Here is a 16,904-nt window from a genome sequence, read left to right on the forward strand (position 1 = left end):
AACAAATACCCTCTACCTTCATGTTTTAATTGCGCATCAGTGTGCAGACCCAGATGCCCGTGCTGGGGCAGCAATCGGGGTTCACTTTCAGTGCACGGCTGAACCTAAGCAGAAGGCTCAGGTTCAAGAGCCAGGCCCCGGCAAATAAAATAGGTTTGAGGCAAAGTAATTATTTATGTTAAAGCGACATGCTAAAATAAACCCTTCTGTCATTGCTACAAAGAGACGAGTAATGGTTAGAGAAATACCCTGACGACTGTCATATTTTGGGAAGCTTTAATTTAGCAAGGTCATCACTTTGTATATTTGCTCTGCACCTGCAAGCTGTTCCTTTTTCGGTGTTTTTTTTAAAGGGGTTGATTCACTTAATTTTTGTTTCTCTTTCAGGACTGATTTCTTACACGGAGTATTTATTCTTGCTGACAATACTAACCAGTAAGTATATGTTTGCATACTTTTAAAGCAAATTACCCTGCTCATCAATCTGCCTATCTTTCTATTGCTTTTGCTGTTTATTTGGGGTCTTTTGGATGCTTCTTGTAGCAGCTTTTACACGATAAACTAATAGAACGGCTGTTGGCTCAACAGTTTTGATTGACAATGTTTCCGTTCCTGCCCTGATTGTCTGTCTTAAGGTCACCAGCAGGCTGAAGTCTTGCGATAAGGCTCTGAAGCGCCCTCAGTTCGAATTGCAGCTACCAAATGTATAGTTCACCCCCCATCGTGTTACTGTGTCTCATATTTATCTGTGCTAATGGGGAGCAATGCAAAATGGGGCCAATTCATTCTGGTATGACGCACTATATTAATAATTAGACATGTGCACGTGTTGCTCACAGATTGAGTTCTGAAGGATTCCTGTGTTCTTTTGGGGATAGTCATCATAAGCTTATACGTTTCCTATTGAGATTTGGTTTGCCAGGGAATATTTCACAACAGATAGCAGGGTTTTAAATGTGAGCACCTTTTATACTTTGCTAGCATATTTATTGGAACATTTCCTCTCTCAGAAAATGTTTCTGGTGTTCATTACTTTTAAAAAAAAAGTCCAGGGCTATTTTGTCTTACACACTTTTTCTAAGGGGAAGGTCAATTGAACTACATTTGTATATATCACGTTAAGATATATGTTCACTTACTGTGCGTATATTCATGGATGCCAGCTTTTGAATTTTGCTATGGGGGAAAAAAAAGTACCTGGGCATATGTTATTCTTGCAGCCAGTCATTTTTTTCTATTTTCCGTGCTGCTTAGATGCAATTAGTTGGGGTCATGCGATGTATCGCAACAGTCACCAAGAGACCGGCCATAAAAAAAGGGCCTTTTAGCACGTTGTTTAACCAAAGTGTGTGATCCTTGGCAAATTATTTAATCTCGCTGTGCGTTGCCAAAAACATTGAGAGTTCTCAAAGCCTGCAATCTTTTATGCATAACAATACCGCTGTAAAAACAGGTCAGTCAATTTGTGATTGATAAACATCTTTGAACAATGGGTTACAAGTGTTTTAAAATAGTGGTCGTGCCCACCGGCCATGGCCAGAGTCTATGGCTAGTGGTTCTGTAGTGTTATAAAATGGACGACGGGCCATTCCACGAATTCGGCGAAGAAAAAGCGTCAAGGTGGGACTGGTCTCAACCAGGTACGTGGCCTACAGTCTACCCTTCATTTGCGCAGGGCAACTTTCCTGTGCGTCTATATGGACAGTGTACGGAGCAGCTCCAGTAGCCCCCCGCTACCCTGTCGATACCCCCTGCCACCTCTTGGGCCAGTGAGGAGGTGCTCTTCGATATTATTAAGGATGCAGTTAGGGAAGTCCTCCCCAAAATGCTAGAGGCACCACAAACGCCTTCATAGGGCCCCCAGGCTCCGTTGCAGCCGCCTCCTCTGGCTCCACAGCCAACTCCGCAACCTCTGCCGCCTCCTCAGCCACCGGCTGCGGTCTCTATAACCCAGCCTCCAGCGCCATCTACCCCTCCTCCTCCACAAGCTCCTCCAGATCCACAGGATACGGACGAGGAGGAGGATCCGGACACGCCATCCTCAGCCAAGGCCTTCCATGAACCTCTTGCTGGCCTGGCGGAGTACCTGGGCCTCCCCCAACCCTAGGTCGAACAGCCGGCAGAGGGGGTTCTGGCTGAAGTCCTCACAAGACGCCCCTATGCCAACACAGCGATTCCACTGCAAACCAATGTAGTCTGCGTGGCCAAAAAGGGTTGGCTCAAGCCCCACTTGGTCCAGCCGGTCAACCGACGCCTGGACGCAAAGTACAGGCAGATGGGGGGGGGGATATACTCTTGCTCTCGACCCATCCTCACCCACACTCCTCGGTGATCGCTACAGCATCACTGTACTCCAAGCCACTATCGTCCTCAGCCGCCTCCTCTGCGGCGCTGCTAGGCAAGGAGGAGAAGATCTTGGAGGCGTACGGCAAGAAGATCTACTTCAACGCCTACTTGCACCTATGTCAAGCCAACGCAGATGCCATGCTGGCTGCCGCCAACCAACGGTTATGGCGGGAAATTGCGGACTTGCTTCCGGAACTCCCCTCCCAATGCAAATCACGCTTTAAGGTGGGGCTAGCTCAAGCCAAGCTCGTGGCGCATGACCTCATGGGATCCACAGTGGCTCATATCGATACCTTAGGCCTTGCCATCTGCATTGCCACAGACATGAGGAGAACAGCCTGGCTCCGGGCAACGAAATTCAACCCGGATGTCCAGGAGCGCATTCTAGATCTGCCGTTCGGCGGTGGGTGGAGACCTCTTCCACTCCTCTACGGACGAAGAGCTGGACAAGAAGAACAGCTCACAAACGGCAAAGTCTCTGTCCATTCTTAGAAAGACCATGCCCAAATCGTACACCCAATCTCAGCAGCGCTCGGAAAGGGGTCATACATATGGAGGGTTCCGCGGCTTTCAGGAACGCAGATCCAGGCAGCCGGACCGTTCGCTGTCTCAGAACCTCCGGTGCAAACAACCAAAAGGGGGAGGGGAGTAGGGGCTTTTCCAGTCCCACCTCCTCAGCATCAGCCTCAGAGGGAAAGAAGGCATGACACGCCCCTTCAGGTCCACGTGTCTCCAGTGGGGGGCAGGCTTGCCCTCCATTCACAATTTTGGCACCAGAATTCCGCGGCCCCCTGGATCCTCTCCGTAGTATCCACGGTGTACTGTCTTCCGATCCCAGCCTCTTCCCCCTTCCACTCCCGCAGGTTGGGTCAGCTACTCTTTTGGCAGAGATCCGGTTGCTCGTAGAGAGCCAGGCAGTGGAGGAAGTCCCAGCCTCCCAGCGAGCCTGAGAGTTGTGCTGGACCGTTCCACCCCTGCAAAAATTCAAGATGTTTACGCCAGCTTTTATAGCAGAGACATTGGACAGGGGAGACTGGATGTGCTCCCTGGACCTGAAAGACACATACCTACAGGTCCCGATTTGGCAGCCCCATCGTTCTTTCCTACGGTTCAGGATCATGGGCTACCATTTCCAATACAAAGTCCTTCCATCTGGCCTCAACTCGGCCCCCACGGTCTTTACCAGAGTCATGAATGCTGTGGCAGCCCTCCTCAGAGCGCAGGGCCTCCACATCTACCCATATCTCGACAACTGGCTTGTCAGGGCTACATTTCTGGAAGCGGTTCGCCAGTCTTCCCATGCCCGTGTGAACACACTGCAAGACCTGGGCTTCTCGCTCAACCTCAGGAAGTCACAGCTGCTCCCTACGCAGTCTGACATTCCTGGGCCTCATTTGGGACATGTGCGCTGAGAGGGTTTTCCCTTCAGAAGACAAAATCTCAGCCATCAAGAGGGCCACCGGCCACTTCCCTAGCAGAGAGAGGACTTCGGCATGGTGGTACCAAAATCTCCTGTGTCTTCTGGCGGCAGTCCTTTAGCCGTGCCGCACACAAGACTAAGGATGAGAAGGATTCAGCTGCACTTCGCGGCCTCATGGAATCAGGAGTGGGGCTTGCAATCCGAGATCATCAACGTTCCTCCATCTCTCCACCCAGACCTAACTTGGTGGTCCATGGACTGCAACCTATGGACGGGCAAGCTCTTTCGACCGCCCTCCCCGCAGGCCACCATCACCACAGACTCCTTGATCAAGGGCTGGGGAGCCACACTGGACGATCTCTCGGTCCACGGCACCTGGACTCGACAGGAGCAGGAATACCACATCAATTGGTTGGAGCTGAACGCCATCTGGCTAGCACTCAGAGCATTCCTACCACTTCTCAAGGGAAAGGTTGTCCTCATCCAGACAGTCAACTCGACCAGCATGTACTACCTCAGCAAGCAGGAAGGCACCAGATCCCCCTCCTCTGTGCAGGCTGGCGATCAACATGTGGGAATGGGCCCTGGAAAATGACATTTACCTCTCGGCAGTCCACCTCCCAGGGGAATCCAACCTGGAGGCGGACAGGCTCAGCAGGCTGGGAGCTGACAATTACGATTGGCAGCTAAACAACCTCGTTATTCAGGAGATCTTCAACAGGTGGGGTCATCCCCAAGTTGATCTCTTTGCCACCTGGCACAACAAGAAGTGCCCCCAGTTCGCATCCTGGCAGGGTCAGGGCCCCGGCTCTCTGGGCGACGCATTTCACCTCCAGTAGACCAGCATGAAGGCCTATGTCTTTCCGCCTACTGCCCTGATCGATAGGGGTAATTTGCAAGATCAAGGAGTCTCACCGACTCCTCATCATTCTGATAGCTTCATGGTGGCCCGGCCAGGCCATGGTTTTCGGAGCTACTCAGCCTCTTGGAGGTGCCCCCGATACACCTTTATGACAAGCCCAGCACATCTTATGGCGTAGCAGGGGGGCAGAATCATCCACCCTGCGCCAGCGAAACTAGCCCTCACAGCGTGGAACCTGAGCAGGTAAAGCTTCGGCACCGTAGCCTCTCACAGGCCAATCTGGAGATCATACAGGGCGCCAGGAGCAAAGCCACCAGGGCCCAGTACAAAACAAATGGACCAGATTCTGCCACTGGGAAGACTCAAAGAGAATGGACCCTTTGGCCTGCAATTCGGACGACGTGCTCTCCTTTTCAGTGCACCTCACTCATTCGGGCATACAGGTGGACACCTGCCGTACATACCTTGCAGCCATTGGGGCTTACATGAACTCGGAGGGAGGCATTTTTTCCTCCTCCAACCCTATCGTCAAGAAACATCTGACCGGTCTCGCTAGACTCTACCCGCCCGTCAAGAGACCACACCCTGTGTGGGATCTTAACATAGTCTTGGGTGCCCTGGCGCACAAACCATTCGAGCCAATGGCGTCCGTGGACATTAGGCTGGTCACCATCAAGGTGGCCTTACTAGTCGGTCTTACCTCGGCTCGCAGAGTCAGCGAGATCCAGGTGCTGGTCACCTCTGAACCATATACCACCTTTCACAAGGACAAGGTAGTCATGCGGATGCACCTGCATTTCTGCCCAAGGTTCCATCAGCATTTCACTTGAACGAAGAAATAGTCCTTCCTATGTTCTTTCCTGATCCCAAGAATGAAGCAGAGTGCTGCACTGCCTGGATGTTAGGCGTGCCCTGAAATTCTACTTGGACAGGACCAAGGGCTTCCGCAAGTCGGACGCTCTGTTTGTCACTTTCGGAGGCTCAAGGCCAGGCTATCAGGCCTCTAAGGCTACCATATCCCGCTTTATGGTCTCTGCCATCAAAGAAGCATATGAGGCCCAGCACAAGCCGCTCCTGGCCAACATGCATGCCCACTCTGTCAGGGCCAAGGCAACAGCCATCACATTCCAGCACCATGTCCCTTGGCAAGTCATAAGCAGGGCGGCCACTTGGGCCTCTCCCTTGGCTTTCTGCAAGCATTACTGTTTGGATGCCGGCTCTAGATCTGATACAGCTTTCGGACAGGCGGTTCTCAGGAACCTATTTGCTTAAGGAGGGCCTCCTCTCCAACCTGGGGCTACAATCGGTTGTAATCGCCCATACAGTATGGAGGAAAGGGGACGGGATGTAAGAGTAATTATAAGTTACTCACCGTAGTGACCAATGTACTCTTAGTCCATAGTCCCCTTTCCTCCATACATCCCACCAGCCTCCCCCCTAATAATACTGGTGTCATTAGGCAATGATAAATCTAATGTCGACGCGTCAATGGGGACTGAGGTGAGGCGCTGGAGGGCGGAGTCAGGGCAGCGCATGCTCCCTGGGCCGCGCCTCTAAATTTAAAGGGAAAGAAGGTTTTTCCTGGTGAATAAGGTTCTGTCTCCCGTCCCTTGGAAGGGATGCCCATACAGTATGGAGGAAAGGGGACTATGGACTAAGAGTAAGTTAGTCACTACGGTGAGTAATTTATAATTCATAATGGAATCTGTATTTACATTTACAAAAGAAAATCATAGAAATAGAAACATATTGAAACCTAATAGCCAGGCACATAAGGGGTTAAATACTCAATTGTTTTATAGTAAGACAGATGTGTACACATGATTTTCTAGACATGAGAAGTGCTTTAAAACAAGAAACTATGTATTAGGATATATTTTAAGATTGCCATACATGGATATAAAAAAAAGATTACTCTAAATATATGTATAGAAAAGAAATGACGTTTTAAAATTGAAAATTTGCTTGAAACCATGTGCATAGATGTATATTTCATTCTGTGTCTTTTGTAAGTGATTAACGTGAAACACATACTGTACAAAGTAAAAGTAATTTGTAAATGGTATCCAATTTTTTAATACATTGACTTTTGTGTCTGTCACCAGTGATGTCATTGCATAGGCTGCGCAACAGGGGGCACAATTTAAGGTGGCTCTAGCTGAATTTCAGGGGCTTTGTTGCGTTCTCATCTTAACGTCCCTGCAACTAACGTTTTGTTCCTTGAATTTCAAAGGTTTTGTTAGAAGGTGTTGCTGCTCCCAGTCTGTTCTGTTTTCTGATGGATTCACCAGGGTCAAGCCCTGTGCACTCCATTAATTTTGGCCCTTTTAATCATTATGAATTAATTGTTGTAGCGCACATGTCTTACTTAGCATGACGTTGCTTATGCCCATCTATGCAAAGTAAACTGTCGGCTATGGTATGAACATTTACGTGGTTTTATATGTTGTGTGTTGACCTGGCATAAGCTTCTGGATGCTCCGAATCGGTACACCATTCCCCTTTGTTCTTCCAGTGGGATATCCTTTGAATACGAAACACAGTTTACATCTTTGAACTTTATGGGTGAGTTAAGTTTTGTGCAAGGTATTGCTGAAGCTTGATGATTGGTTTATGTCGGTTTTATAGCAATGTAACTTGAGTACTGTTTTGCTTTTCCGGCCACGTGCAGGTACCTCAGACTCACGCACCCTATTACATGAACCCAGAAAAGTTCTTGGACTCAGAGAGGCAATGAATCTCACTTAGACCAATAGTTGGTAATAAACAATGGCTTGTCTCATTACAGGCCCTTTACTCACACACGCTATAGAAGTGTCATTGGCCGGCGGTACGGCGTGCTGTCAGATAAGTTTGGCCGCGGCTGGTGGTTGGCTGGAGGAAAGCGTGGTGTGTGTCAACATTTTTTGTGAAAGCCGCCATGGTGTATCGGAGGACAGTAAGGCGGCGGAAGAATCTGGAAAATGTACCTTCCATATTGCTATGGCGGCAATAAGGGAGGGAACGGGTAAGGAAGGGAGAAGTGGTTAATGTGACATGGGTAGGGAGGTGGAAGAAGACGGCGGAAGAGGAGTGCCTGCAGGTTTCGCGTATACTGCTTCAAGTCGCGGGTAGCTAGACAGGCGAGTACTTTCTGTGGTGATTGGAGGCAGGTGTCGTAACTGCCCGATAGCTTGTGCTGCGACCGGTTTGTAGCGACTTTTTCCCGTGGTGAGTGATGGTATAGCAATTTTAGAAGGGGAATGAAGTGCACATGACATAGGTTGGATGGGAGCACGGGTGGCTGTGCTATGCGGATGGAATGTGGTAGTTGGGCACATGGTGGCATGCGTAGGTGCAGGAAGCTGCGTTTTCTGTGGAATGATTAGACTATTGGGTGCATGGGCAAAGGCCGTAGAGAGTAGGGCATGTGCATACCCACCACAGTAACGCAAGTGTGGGTGTGCATCCGGTACAGGGTGCTGCTTGCATAGTTTAGTGTGTGTCCATTGGTTGCAGTAGGGCAGTGTTGCAAACTGATTGTGGGTAGTTTGGCAGTGACATAATAGTTTGGGAATGGAAGTGGGGACGTCCATGGTATGTGAATGAAAGTGCAGAGGGGTGCAGGAGAGTGTTTTCTTTGTACATTATGGTAACTGGTGCTATTTGTTGCTACATACTTACATGGCGGTGTGCAGGCTGGGTAAGAGTGCTGGTGGTAGTGCTGTGTATGTGGTTAGTCGAAGTTGGTGACATGGTGCAATGAATGGTGCCCTTATGTAGCAGTGAGAGTGTTGAAGGTCTAGCCTGTTGGGTGCATGGCCAATGGCAGTTAGCGGGTGGTGACCTGTAAATAGTTGGGTGTAGAGCATATTTCAGATTCAATAGAGCAGAATTGAGCTGCTATGAGTGCATTTGTGGTTTTGCAGGTGAGCACACAGCTGCAACATGGTAAAGTTTTTGATGTGTACTTGGCGATGGTGCTGTGAAAAGTAATGCAGTGTGGGAACTGGGTGCTGGGTTTGCACACTGTTGGTATGGAAGAGGATACCATAGAAGTGCACCTTGATTGTGCTTGGTTACTATGGTGTGTGCTGAATTGTTAAAGTAGGGCCAATGTGGTGAAAAAAGTTGCGGTTAGGTTGGTAGTGACACAATACTTTGTGAATGGGTGTGGGTAGGGGTGATGGAGGCTGTGATATGTTAGTGGATTCTGGTGATAGGGACCTGTTTTTGTGAATGGGTGCAATGCAGAGTTTCAGTATGTGATTGGTGGATGTGTGTGTGGGGTGGGTAGGAGTGCTGGTGGCTGTGGAGTGTATGTGGATTGACGTAGTTGGTGATATGGTGAAATGCATGGTGCCATTGCGTTGCAGTGCGTGTGTTCAAGGCCTAGCCTATTGGGTGCAATGCAGCAGCAGAAGTGAGCTGTCATGCATGCATGCATGTTTTGTTTCGTAGGTGAGGACACTGTTACAAGATGTTAACATTTTTGATGTACACTTGGTGATGGTGAAGTGAAAAGTCATGCAGTGTGGGTGCTGGGTTTACATACTGTCAGTATGGAAGAGGATATGGTAGACGTGCATCTTAAATGTGCTTGGTTTACTATGCGGTGTGCTGATTTGTTGAAGTAGGGCCAATGTTGTGCAAAAGGTTGTGGGTAGGTTGGTAGTGACAAAATACTTTGTGAATGGGTGTGGGTAGGGATGGTGGAGGCTGTGGTATGTTTGTGGATTGTCCAGATCGTGACCTGATTTCGTGATTGGGTGATTGGTGAGTGCGTGTACAGGTTGGGTAAGAGTGCTTTTGGCAGTGGTGTGTATGTGGATAGGCGTAGTTGGTGATATGGTCACATGCATGCGTGGCATTACATTGCAGTGCCTGTGTTCAAGGCCTAGACTATTGGGTGAATGGCTGAAGGTCGTAGGCCATGCATTGAAGAGCCTAGCAATTGAGGAAACCCACGCCACTAATGCAATTTTTACTTTGTATCTGGTAGAGGGTGGTGACCTGTAAAGAATGGTTGTGTAGTACATTACAGACGCCATCGAGCAGCATAAGTGCGCTGGCAGGTGTGTATGTTTGGTTCCGCTGGTGAGGGCGCTGGTAGAACATGGTAAAGTTTTGGATGTGTTATTGAAGATGGTGCAACGAAAAGTCACAAAGTGTGGGCACTGGGTTCAGTGTATGCATACTGGCAGTATGGCAGAGGGTATGGTTGAAGTGTATCTTGTATAGGTTCTTCACTATGCTGTGTGCAGATTTGTTGAAGTAGGGCCAATGTTGTGAAAATGTTGTGGTTAGGTTGGTAGTGACACAATACTTTGTGAATGGCAGCGGGTAGGGGTGATGGAGGCCGTGGTAGGTTTATGGATGCTGCTAATTGCGACCTGTTTCATGAGTGGGTGTTTTATGGTGTGAGGGAGTTGGGTTGCAGTGCCACTACGTATGTTACGTTTGTGCACAATGTTAGCTGCCGACATGGTCGCATGCATGACATCATAGTAGTGTGCTGGTTGTGGGTATGGGTGGACTGTTGTGTGCATGGCGAAAGGTGTGCTGAGTGCGCTGCAGGAGCATTGTGGATGCTGAAATAGGGCATCCTGTAGGAAACGTTTCTGGCGGAGGGGCTTTGGAAGGAAAGGGAAGGTGCTCTCAGAGTGTTTAACGGGAATTCGGACTTGTGTACAGAAATGATGAGTGTGCAATGCCGAGGTTCAGTATGTGATTGGTGCAGGCGTTTTTGTAATTTTATATTCGACAATAGGCTGCACAAAGTTAATGTTAGAAAATTTGAATGCAAAGGGAAGAAGTATTGTGTCTGCTTTACTGGGGCGTGGGCCTAGCTGTAGCTGGAAAAGCGCACGTGCCACATCATGGCCTTCTGAGCATGGAGGCTTCGCAAATGGAACTGTGGGCATTCTCCAATGAGGATTTGAGGGTGTGGTTCACCGCAGGGGCCAGTGACATCCTAAAGTTTGATGTAGTGAGGTTGGCAGAGATGGACAGACGGCGAGTGCTTATAGTCGGCGATACCTTTTGTGCACGATCTGCACAGGTATGCCGTGGAAAGAGGCTTCAATACTGACTTTCAGTTGGAAGGAGTGCAGGCTTTTTGGGGCACAGTTAATGAGTGGGGTTTCGGGTGCATGGATCGTCTTTGCAAATGTGTGGCCAGTTGGTGCTGTAGATGTGGTGGTCGTGCATTTTGGAGGACTACATTTGGCGCACATTTCGTGCTCTCGTTTGCTCGCTTACTTAAAGAAGTTGATGACGGCTGGGATGCAGATGTTTCCTACTGCAAAGGTGATTTTCTCATCAATGACGCAGAGGACAATGGGAGAATGCCGGTGTAAATATTCCACAGCCAGAGGTCGGGAGATGTTGGATAAACAGAAGCATGTCTGACTTTATGTGCAGTGCTCGGATGTTCTGCACAGACTATGAAAGGATTACTAACCAGCCAGTTTTCCAGTGGTTTCAAGGAAATGGCATTTTTTTACCTCCATTGGCAATGCTGTTCTGTTTGCCACTCTGCACAAAGCATTGCAGAGAATTCTGTAGAAATGTAAGATAAGCTTTGATCTTAAGTCGAGAAAAATGTGAGGAACAGAAGCAAACCGACAGTGAACAAAAGAGAGAAAAACAAGGAAAGAAAACTGTATGAATGCACGTACATAAGAAAAACTCGACAAAAATAAAATAAAAAATAAGTGGTTTTAGAGACAATCCTAAAGACACAATCCCTGTTTCACATTCCTCCCCCTCCACCTCCAGTTTCGAGCACGGTAATGCAGCGGATTCCGCAGCACTTTGAGGATTAGAAGTGGCACCTCCGGCTCTTTTTAGGATGGCAACTATGGCATTGGCTATGTGGAGGCTTTTCTGTCATTTGTATTACATGCATTACAGTAGGAAGACGATATTCTGAAGTTTACAACGTACATGGCAGGCATCATGTTGTTATGAATGCAGTTTGTGCATTATATGATGTGTTATGGTATTTTGTGCCGTTTGTATCGAGCCTACAAACAAGTGTGTGAAGACGTGCCGAGGAAAGGGAGGCGGAGTGGAGGGCACACAGAGACATTGATTCCTCTAGGACAGCTGAAATTGAGAGTGCACAAGTGAATGGGAAGGGGGAGGGCAAAGTGCAGTACATGGGAACAATGATAAATATAAATGTATGCAACTGCGGCCGGTGCTGGCAAGTGCAAAGATAAGTGTAGACATGAAGTGGTGGCTGCACTGTTAGTGTTATAGAAAACAGTCCCCAAGTGTGGGGGTTGGTAGAAGGCAGTGCAGGGGTGGAACTGTAGGGAGGGAGGTGGTCTGGGGCACAGATTATAGGGTGGGTAGGAAAGTAGTGCACATTTAGCCAGGAAGTGAGTAGGGGAAAGAGAAGAAGCACATGGAAGGGTTTTCAGGTGCTTTTAGACCCTACAATGCTTCTCATGGTCCAGGGAGACAGAGAGCGTGTTCCACAGGGAGGCCGCAGAAGAACCACATCTACCAACATGTGGTTGCGTGTAGAAGCAACTGACCCTGAGGGAGTAGGAAGCGGATGAGGGAAGAGCTGGAGCAAGCAGATATTAAGTGACAGTGCAAGGTATTGAGGTCCCAGGGACCAGAAGGCCTTCTGCATAATGCACAGGGCTTTTAGTTTATTGTTCGCAGCCACTGTGAGGTATTGCAGACATTTTAGTCCAGCAGAGATACGATCCCTGTCGTTCAGGCCAAGGACAAGTTGTGCACTCCTATTACGGATGAGTTGCTGAGGGCACATAGTGGAAGCTGTGAGATTTAAAAAGAGCCTGTGGCAACAGTGCAGCATACAAACCACCACAGCCATGCAGGCACTGACATTTTGGAAAGTGACTGTAGGTTGCTAAAATACATTTAGTGGTGGCTTTAGTGCCTTTTTTTTACGAGTTATGTAGTAGGTGGGTTAGTGGGGAACAATTTTCATAGCATTGTCGGAAGGAAGGAATAGAGTTCCTGTTTCGCTAATATAGTGTATGATGTGGGTAAATGAAAACGTTGCAAGCACATACGAACAAATTGCCACTTTATGGAAGGAGATGGGAGGAACATCAGTATGCTTTTTAAACACGCAGTGGACTCTTAGAGGCAGAAATCGTGCACAGTGGCACTTTTAACAGAGTTGTGAACATACCGCAAAAAAACAGTTCATACCTTTCTTTTGTGTTGATTGGTGCTTATGTGGATGAATGTGCATGTATAACTCATGCAATGTTTCACTGACCTTTGCACTGAACGTGCTTTCCAATAACAGCACACGTGCAGGCTGATTTCGTAACAGTACATATGAAGTCTTGTGGAGAACAGAAATTGTAAGATGCTGAAGTCTTGTAGGGCATTGGTGGTTGCGTGTGTGAGTACTTAGCAATGCCTAATAAGGGCATGGTGGGAAGAACGTTGTGGACAGAGAAGGAGGACTAGTCATGATTTACTGGGGCGCAGCCATTACGATACTTTGCGCAGTGCACGTGCTACATTCTGCGTTTTTGAACATGCTGGCCAATGGAAATGCGATTGTTGCAATTGTCCAATCATGTGGTTAGAGTATGCGTCACAGGAAAGGGCTGCCATATTTTGTTTCATTACTGTGTGTAGTGAGGCTGGCAGAGATGACCAGACGTACAGTTTTCATAGAGGGTGATCGTTTTGTGCTAGAGCTGCTGCAGTATGCCCTGGAAAGAGGCCTCAATGGCAATTTGAATTTGGACGAAGTGGAGACTTTGTGGTGCGGTTTCGCTGTCCGTACTTTCGGCGTTTGCTTGCAGAATGTCAACGAGTTGCCAGTTTAGGTACTGTACACATTGAGGTAGTGCACTTTGGAGCATTGCTTTTGGGTTCCATAGCTTGTGCAACTGTGTACCCTCAACCTAAAAATATTATGAACAAAGTGCTGCGCGTTTTTGCCAGTGCGAAGGTGCTTTTCTCGTATACCACCAAGTTCACTATATAACTATCCCAAAGAATGTTGTCGGCAGTTGGAGGTGGGAAGATGTCTTATCAACAGAAGCATGTGTAACTTTTTGCGTGCTGCTGGGATGTACTCGTGTGACAATGACAACATTGGTGATCGATATGTGCACCTTCTCAATGGAAATGGCATTTCATTGTCGTCCAGTGGCAATGACATTTGGTTTTCCAATCTACAGGCTGCACTGAAGACAGTATTGTAAGAATGTGAGGCGCAGTGCAACAAATAAACAATTATAAAAGCCTGATAAAAGAGTTATAACTGTGGAAGTTGTTTTAAAAATTAGAAATAAAACTGCTTTTTTAAGATCCACCACTACAAAGGGCATCCCCAACCCTGGTTGACATTTACTCCCCTATTCCAGTGTGCCCACTCCTGGAAAAGTCAGTGCAAATTGCGACAGTTGCAGGGTGGTACGTGTAACGTAACCCCTTTTGCACATGGCCACCTTATATTTGAGGCTGTGGAGGACACGAAATTGCGCAATAAGCTTTCTGGGTGTGGAGTGCACGCACAGACTGTGGTATACGGTATATTTGTCGACCTAAATGCACAGTGTGAGCTTATGCCTGTGTGTTGTACGAGCCACAGCATATGCTTTGTGGGTGAATTGCACATACATTACGTGACAGTGAATCCGGTGGGAGTTGTGTGGAGTGTATCATGTGGGTTTGTACACGTATGGAGCAGTTACACTGAAGAGATTGCTTTTGGTTTGTCTGTGTGAGACTTTGGTGATGCTCAATCACGATATTATTGTTGTTGACTGTGGAGCAACAAATGAACACGATGTAACACAAGTTTCCAGGGGATTGGGTCCTCCGACGTATTCCATATCTATGACAGGTAATGTCCACAGCTGTGCTGCTTTGGAAAATCTTCGGCGTCTACGTCCTGCGTTGATGACGTCGATGCGCCGTCCCCGAGGACCTCCTCTGACGGCCGACGTCACCCGATGTGATAAGTAGGACGCACAACGCCCATAGCCTCCGTTCCGTTTTTTTCGCGAACATGTTCGCTTCGTGAAACGCGGTACGCCTCGACTCTTTGGAGTTTGCTGTTTTCTTCTCGGTTCATTGAACCTGTTCGGTTTTTTGTGAAGACCTGTTCGTGGCGATGTCTACTTCGTCTTCAACCCTGCATCCGGTCTTCAAGAAATGCGGGACTGTGGGTCCAAGATGTTGGTCACAGACTCGCACGACGTCTGCCTCTGGTGCCTCGGGGAGGCCCACAATACGGACGACTGTGTCGACTGCCAGTCGCTCATGGCCAAGGCCTTGCGGGAACGCAAGAAGAAGCTGTCGGTAGGTCGGGTGTCTAAGCCCCGGAAGTCGAGGTCTATGGGGCTTTCGACGGATGACTCGAGAGGCGACTCTCCGCGTCATCGTCAGAAGTCCAGTGGGTCTCCTTCCAGGAGTCGGTCTCGCCACTCCTCCGCCTCTTCGAGGCATTCCCGGAAGCGCCGGCATCGGTCGCCTTCCCCGTCCTCTTCCGAGGACTCCGCCCATCGGCGGGTCGCTTATCCCACCATGCAAGCGACACTGGAGGAATCGGCTTCCTTCGGGAAGCAGTTGCTAGCGATTCTTGAACGCAGGGCACCGGTCCGTCCGCGCCTCCGAGTGGGGTCGGTCGCACCGGTCGAGAGACACCGCTCGTACGCCTTCGGGCTCGGGTGGTCGGCATGGCTCGCAGGAGAGGTCCCGCTCGGACAAGGGTAGCAGTTCTCGCCATGCCCGTTCCAGGTCCCGGTCCTCAACGCGCTCGAGACCGCGTGATCCTGTGCCGTCTTCGAAGAAGACGTTGACGCCTGTGGCGCCGAGGTCGTCAATGATTTCTCTCAAGGCTCCGCCTCCGAGGGGGTCGTCGACGCTGTCGGCGCCTAGGTCGTCGAGAGACACGCTCGGAGCTCCGGCTTTGAGGCCTGTGTCGACGCCTTTCGAGGCGGTGGTGTCGGAGGGGCTCCGTGGCATGGGGCTAGCCCCTAGAAAGGCTCTGGCTAAGGTCAGGCACAGCTTTGGTCCCCAGATGTCTTCCTCTCACCACCTGGAGTACATTTCAGAGGGTGATGAAGGCTCTGATGACGGCTTGGTTCCGGTTACGGTACCAGATGAGCTTATCTCGGGCCATAGCCAGTTTGATGACCTGAGGCAGTCACTGCATGATGCCAGTGGACTGGATACCTCTCCGGAGGTGGAGTTTTGTAGGCCGGAGCCTGGCACTCATGCCGATTCTTCATATCGGCGCCTTATGTCTCAGGTCACTGAGTACTTGGGTTGGTCGGCTCCCCCAGGAGAGTTTGTTTAGGATGATCTCATGGACATCCTTGATCTTGGTCCACCCACTGACCCGGTATTGCCGTTTCATATGGCTCTGCAGAGAAGGGTGGCGGCGGCTTGAACTGCTCCAGAGAGTCTCCCGGCAGTGGGCAAGTCTTTGTCGCGAAAATACCGTCCAGCCAGTAGCGACCCCTGCTACTTGTCCACGCACCCCACTCCGGAGAGTTTGGTGGTGCAGGCGGCTACGGCCCCGGCAAAGCAGGCGTCGTATCCTACCATCCCTCCGGATAGGGACGACAAGCGTTTTGACGGCTGGGCAAAGAAAGTATTTTCTTCAGGGGGTATGGCGCGTCAGGCGGCCAACTTCATATGTGCCTTGTCTCGTTTCACACACACTCTGTGGAACTGTGTTGCATTAGCGGCTGAACATATTCCCGAAGGGGACAAACGGGATGGTTTCCTTGCTATGGTTCAGGATGGCAAGGATGCCATGTGTGAGGACGTTCAGTCGGGTTTGGACATGGCAGATTGTGTCAGCCGGTCCATGGCGGCGAGAACCGTAATACGCAGGTTTGTGTGGTTGCGGATGTCTGGGTTCGCTCCTGATGTGCAGTCCCGGCTCCTCAACATGCCCTTGGACGGTGGACATCTTTTTGGCAGCAAGGCTGATGAGAGCCTTGAGAGTTTGCAGACCTCCAAAGCTGCAGCGAAGTCGTTGGGCTCCGCAGTTCGACAACCTCCGCCTTTTCGTCCTAGGGGACAGCAATGGAGGGGAGGTTCCTTTCGCTATTACTCGTCCTTCAGTGAAGCGAGAGGAGCTAGCAGTCAAATTGGCCACCGTAAGAGTGCCAGAGGTGGAACCAAGGGTACTCGAGGTGCCAAGGCCGCTCGGGCAGTTGCCTCTTTGCCCTCAGGCAACACCGCAGCCGCTAACACTCAGTCATGAGGCCAGGTCCCATGGTTCGCCGGTTGGGGGAAGGCTGGCGCAGCTTCTTGTAGAATGGCGAG

At 49.5% G+C, this 16,904-nt stretch overlaps 1 protein-coding gene across 2 annotated transcripts in view; it reads left to right on the forward strand.

The window, feature by feature from the left end:
- MICU2 (mitochondrial calcium uptake 2) overlaps positions 1 to 16,904 on the forward strand; it is a 1,758,017-nt gene that overhangs the window by 1,089,021 nt on the left and 652,092 nt on the right. For both annotated transcript variants that reach the window (XM_069640674.1, XM_069640673.1), the window contains exon 5: positions 388 to 435. In XM_069640674.1, the coding sequence (XP_069496775.1) occupies positions 388 to 435 (48 nt within the window). The remainder of the gene's footprint in view (positions 1 to 387; positions 436 to 16,904) is intronic.

Source organism: Ambystoma mexicanum, chromosome 7q (genome assembly GCF_040938575.1).
Source record: "Ambystoma mexicanum isolate Mex_15411 chromosome 7q, UKY_AmexF1_1, whole genome shotgun sequence".
Taxonomy (NCBI): domain Eukaryota; kingdom Metazoa; phylum Chordata; class Amphibia; order Caudata; family Ambystomatidae; genus Ambystoma; species Ambystoma mexicanum.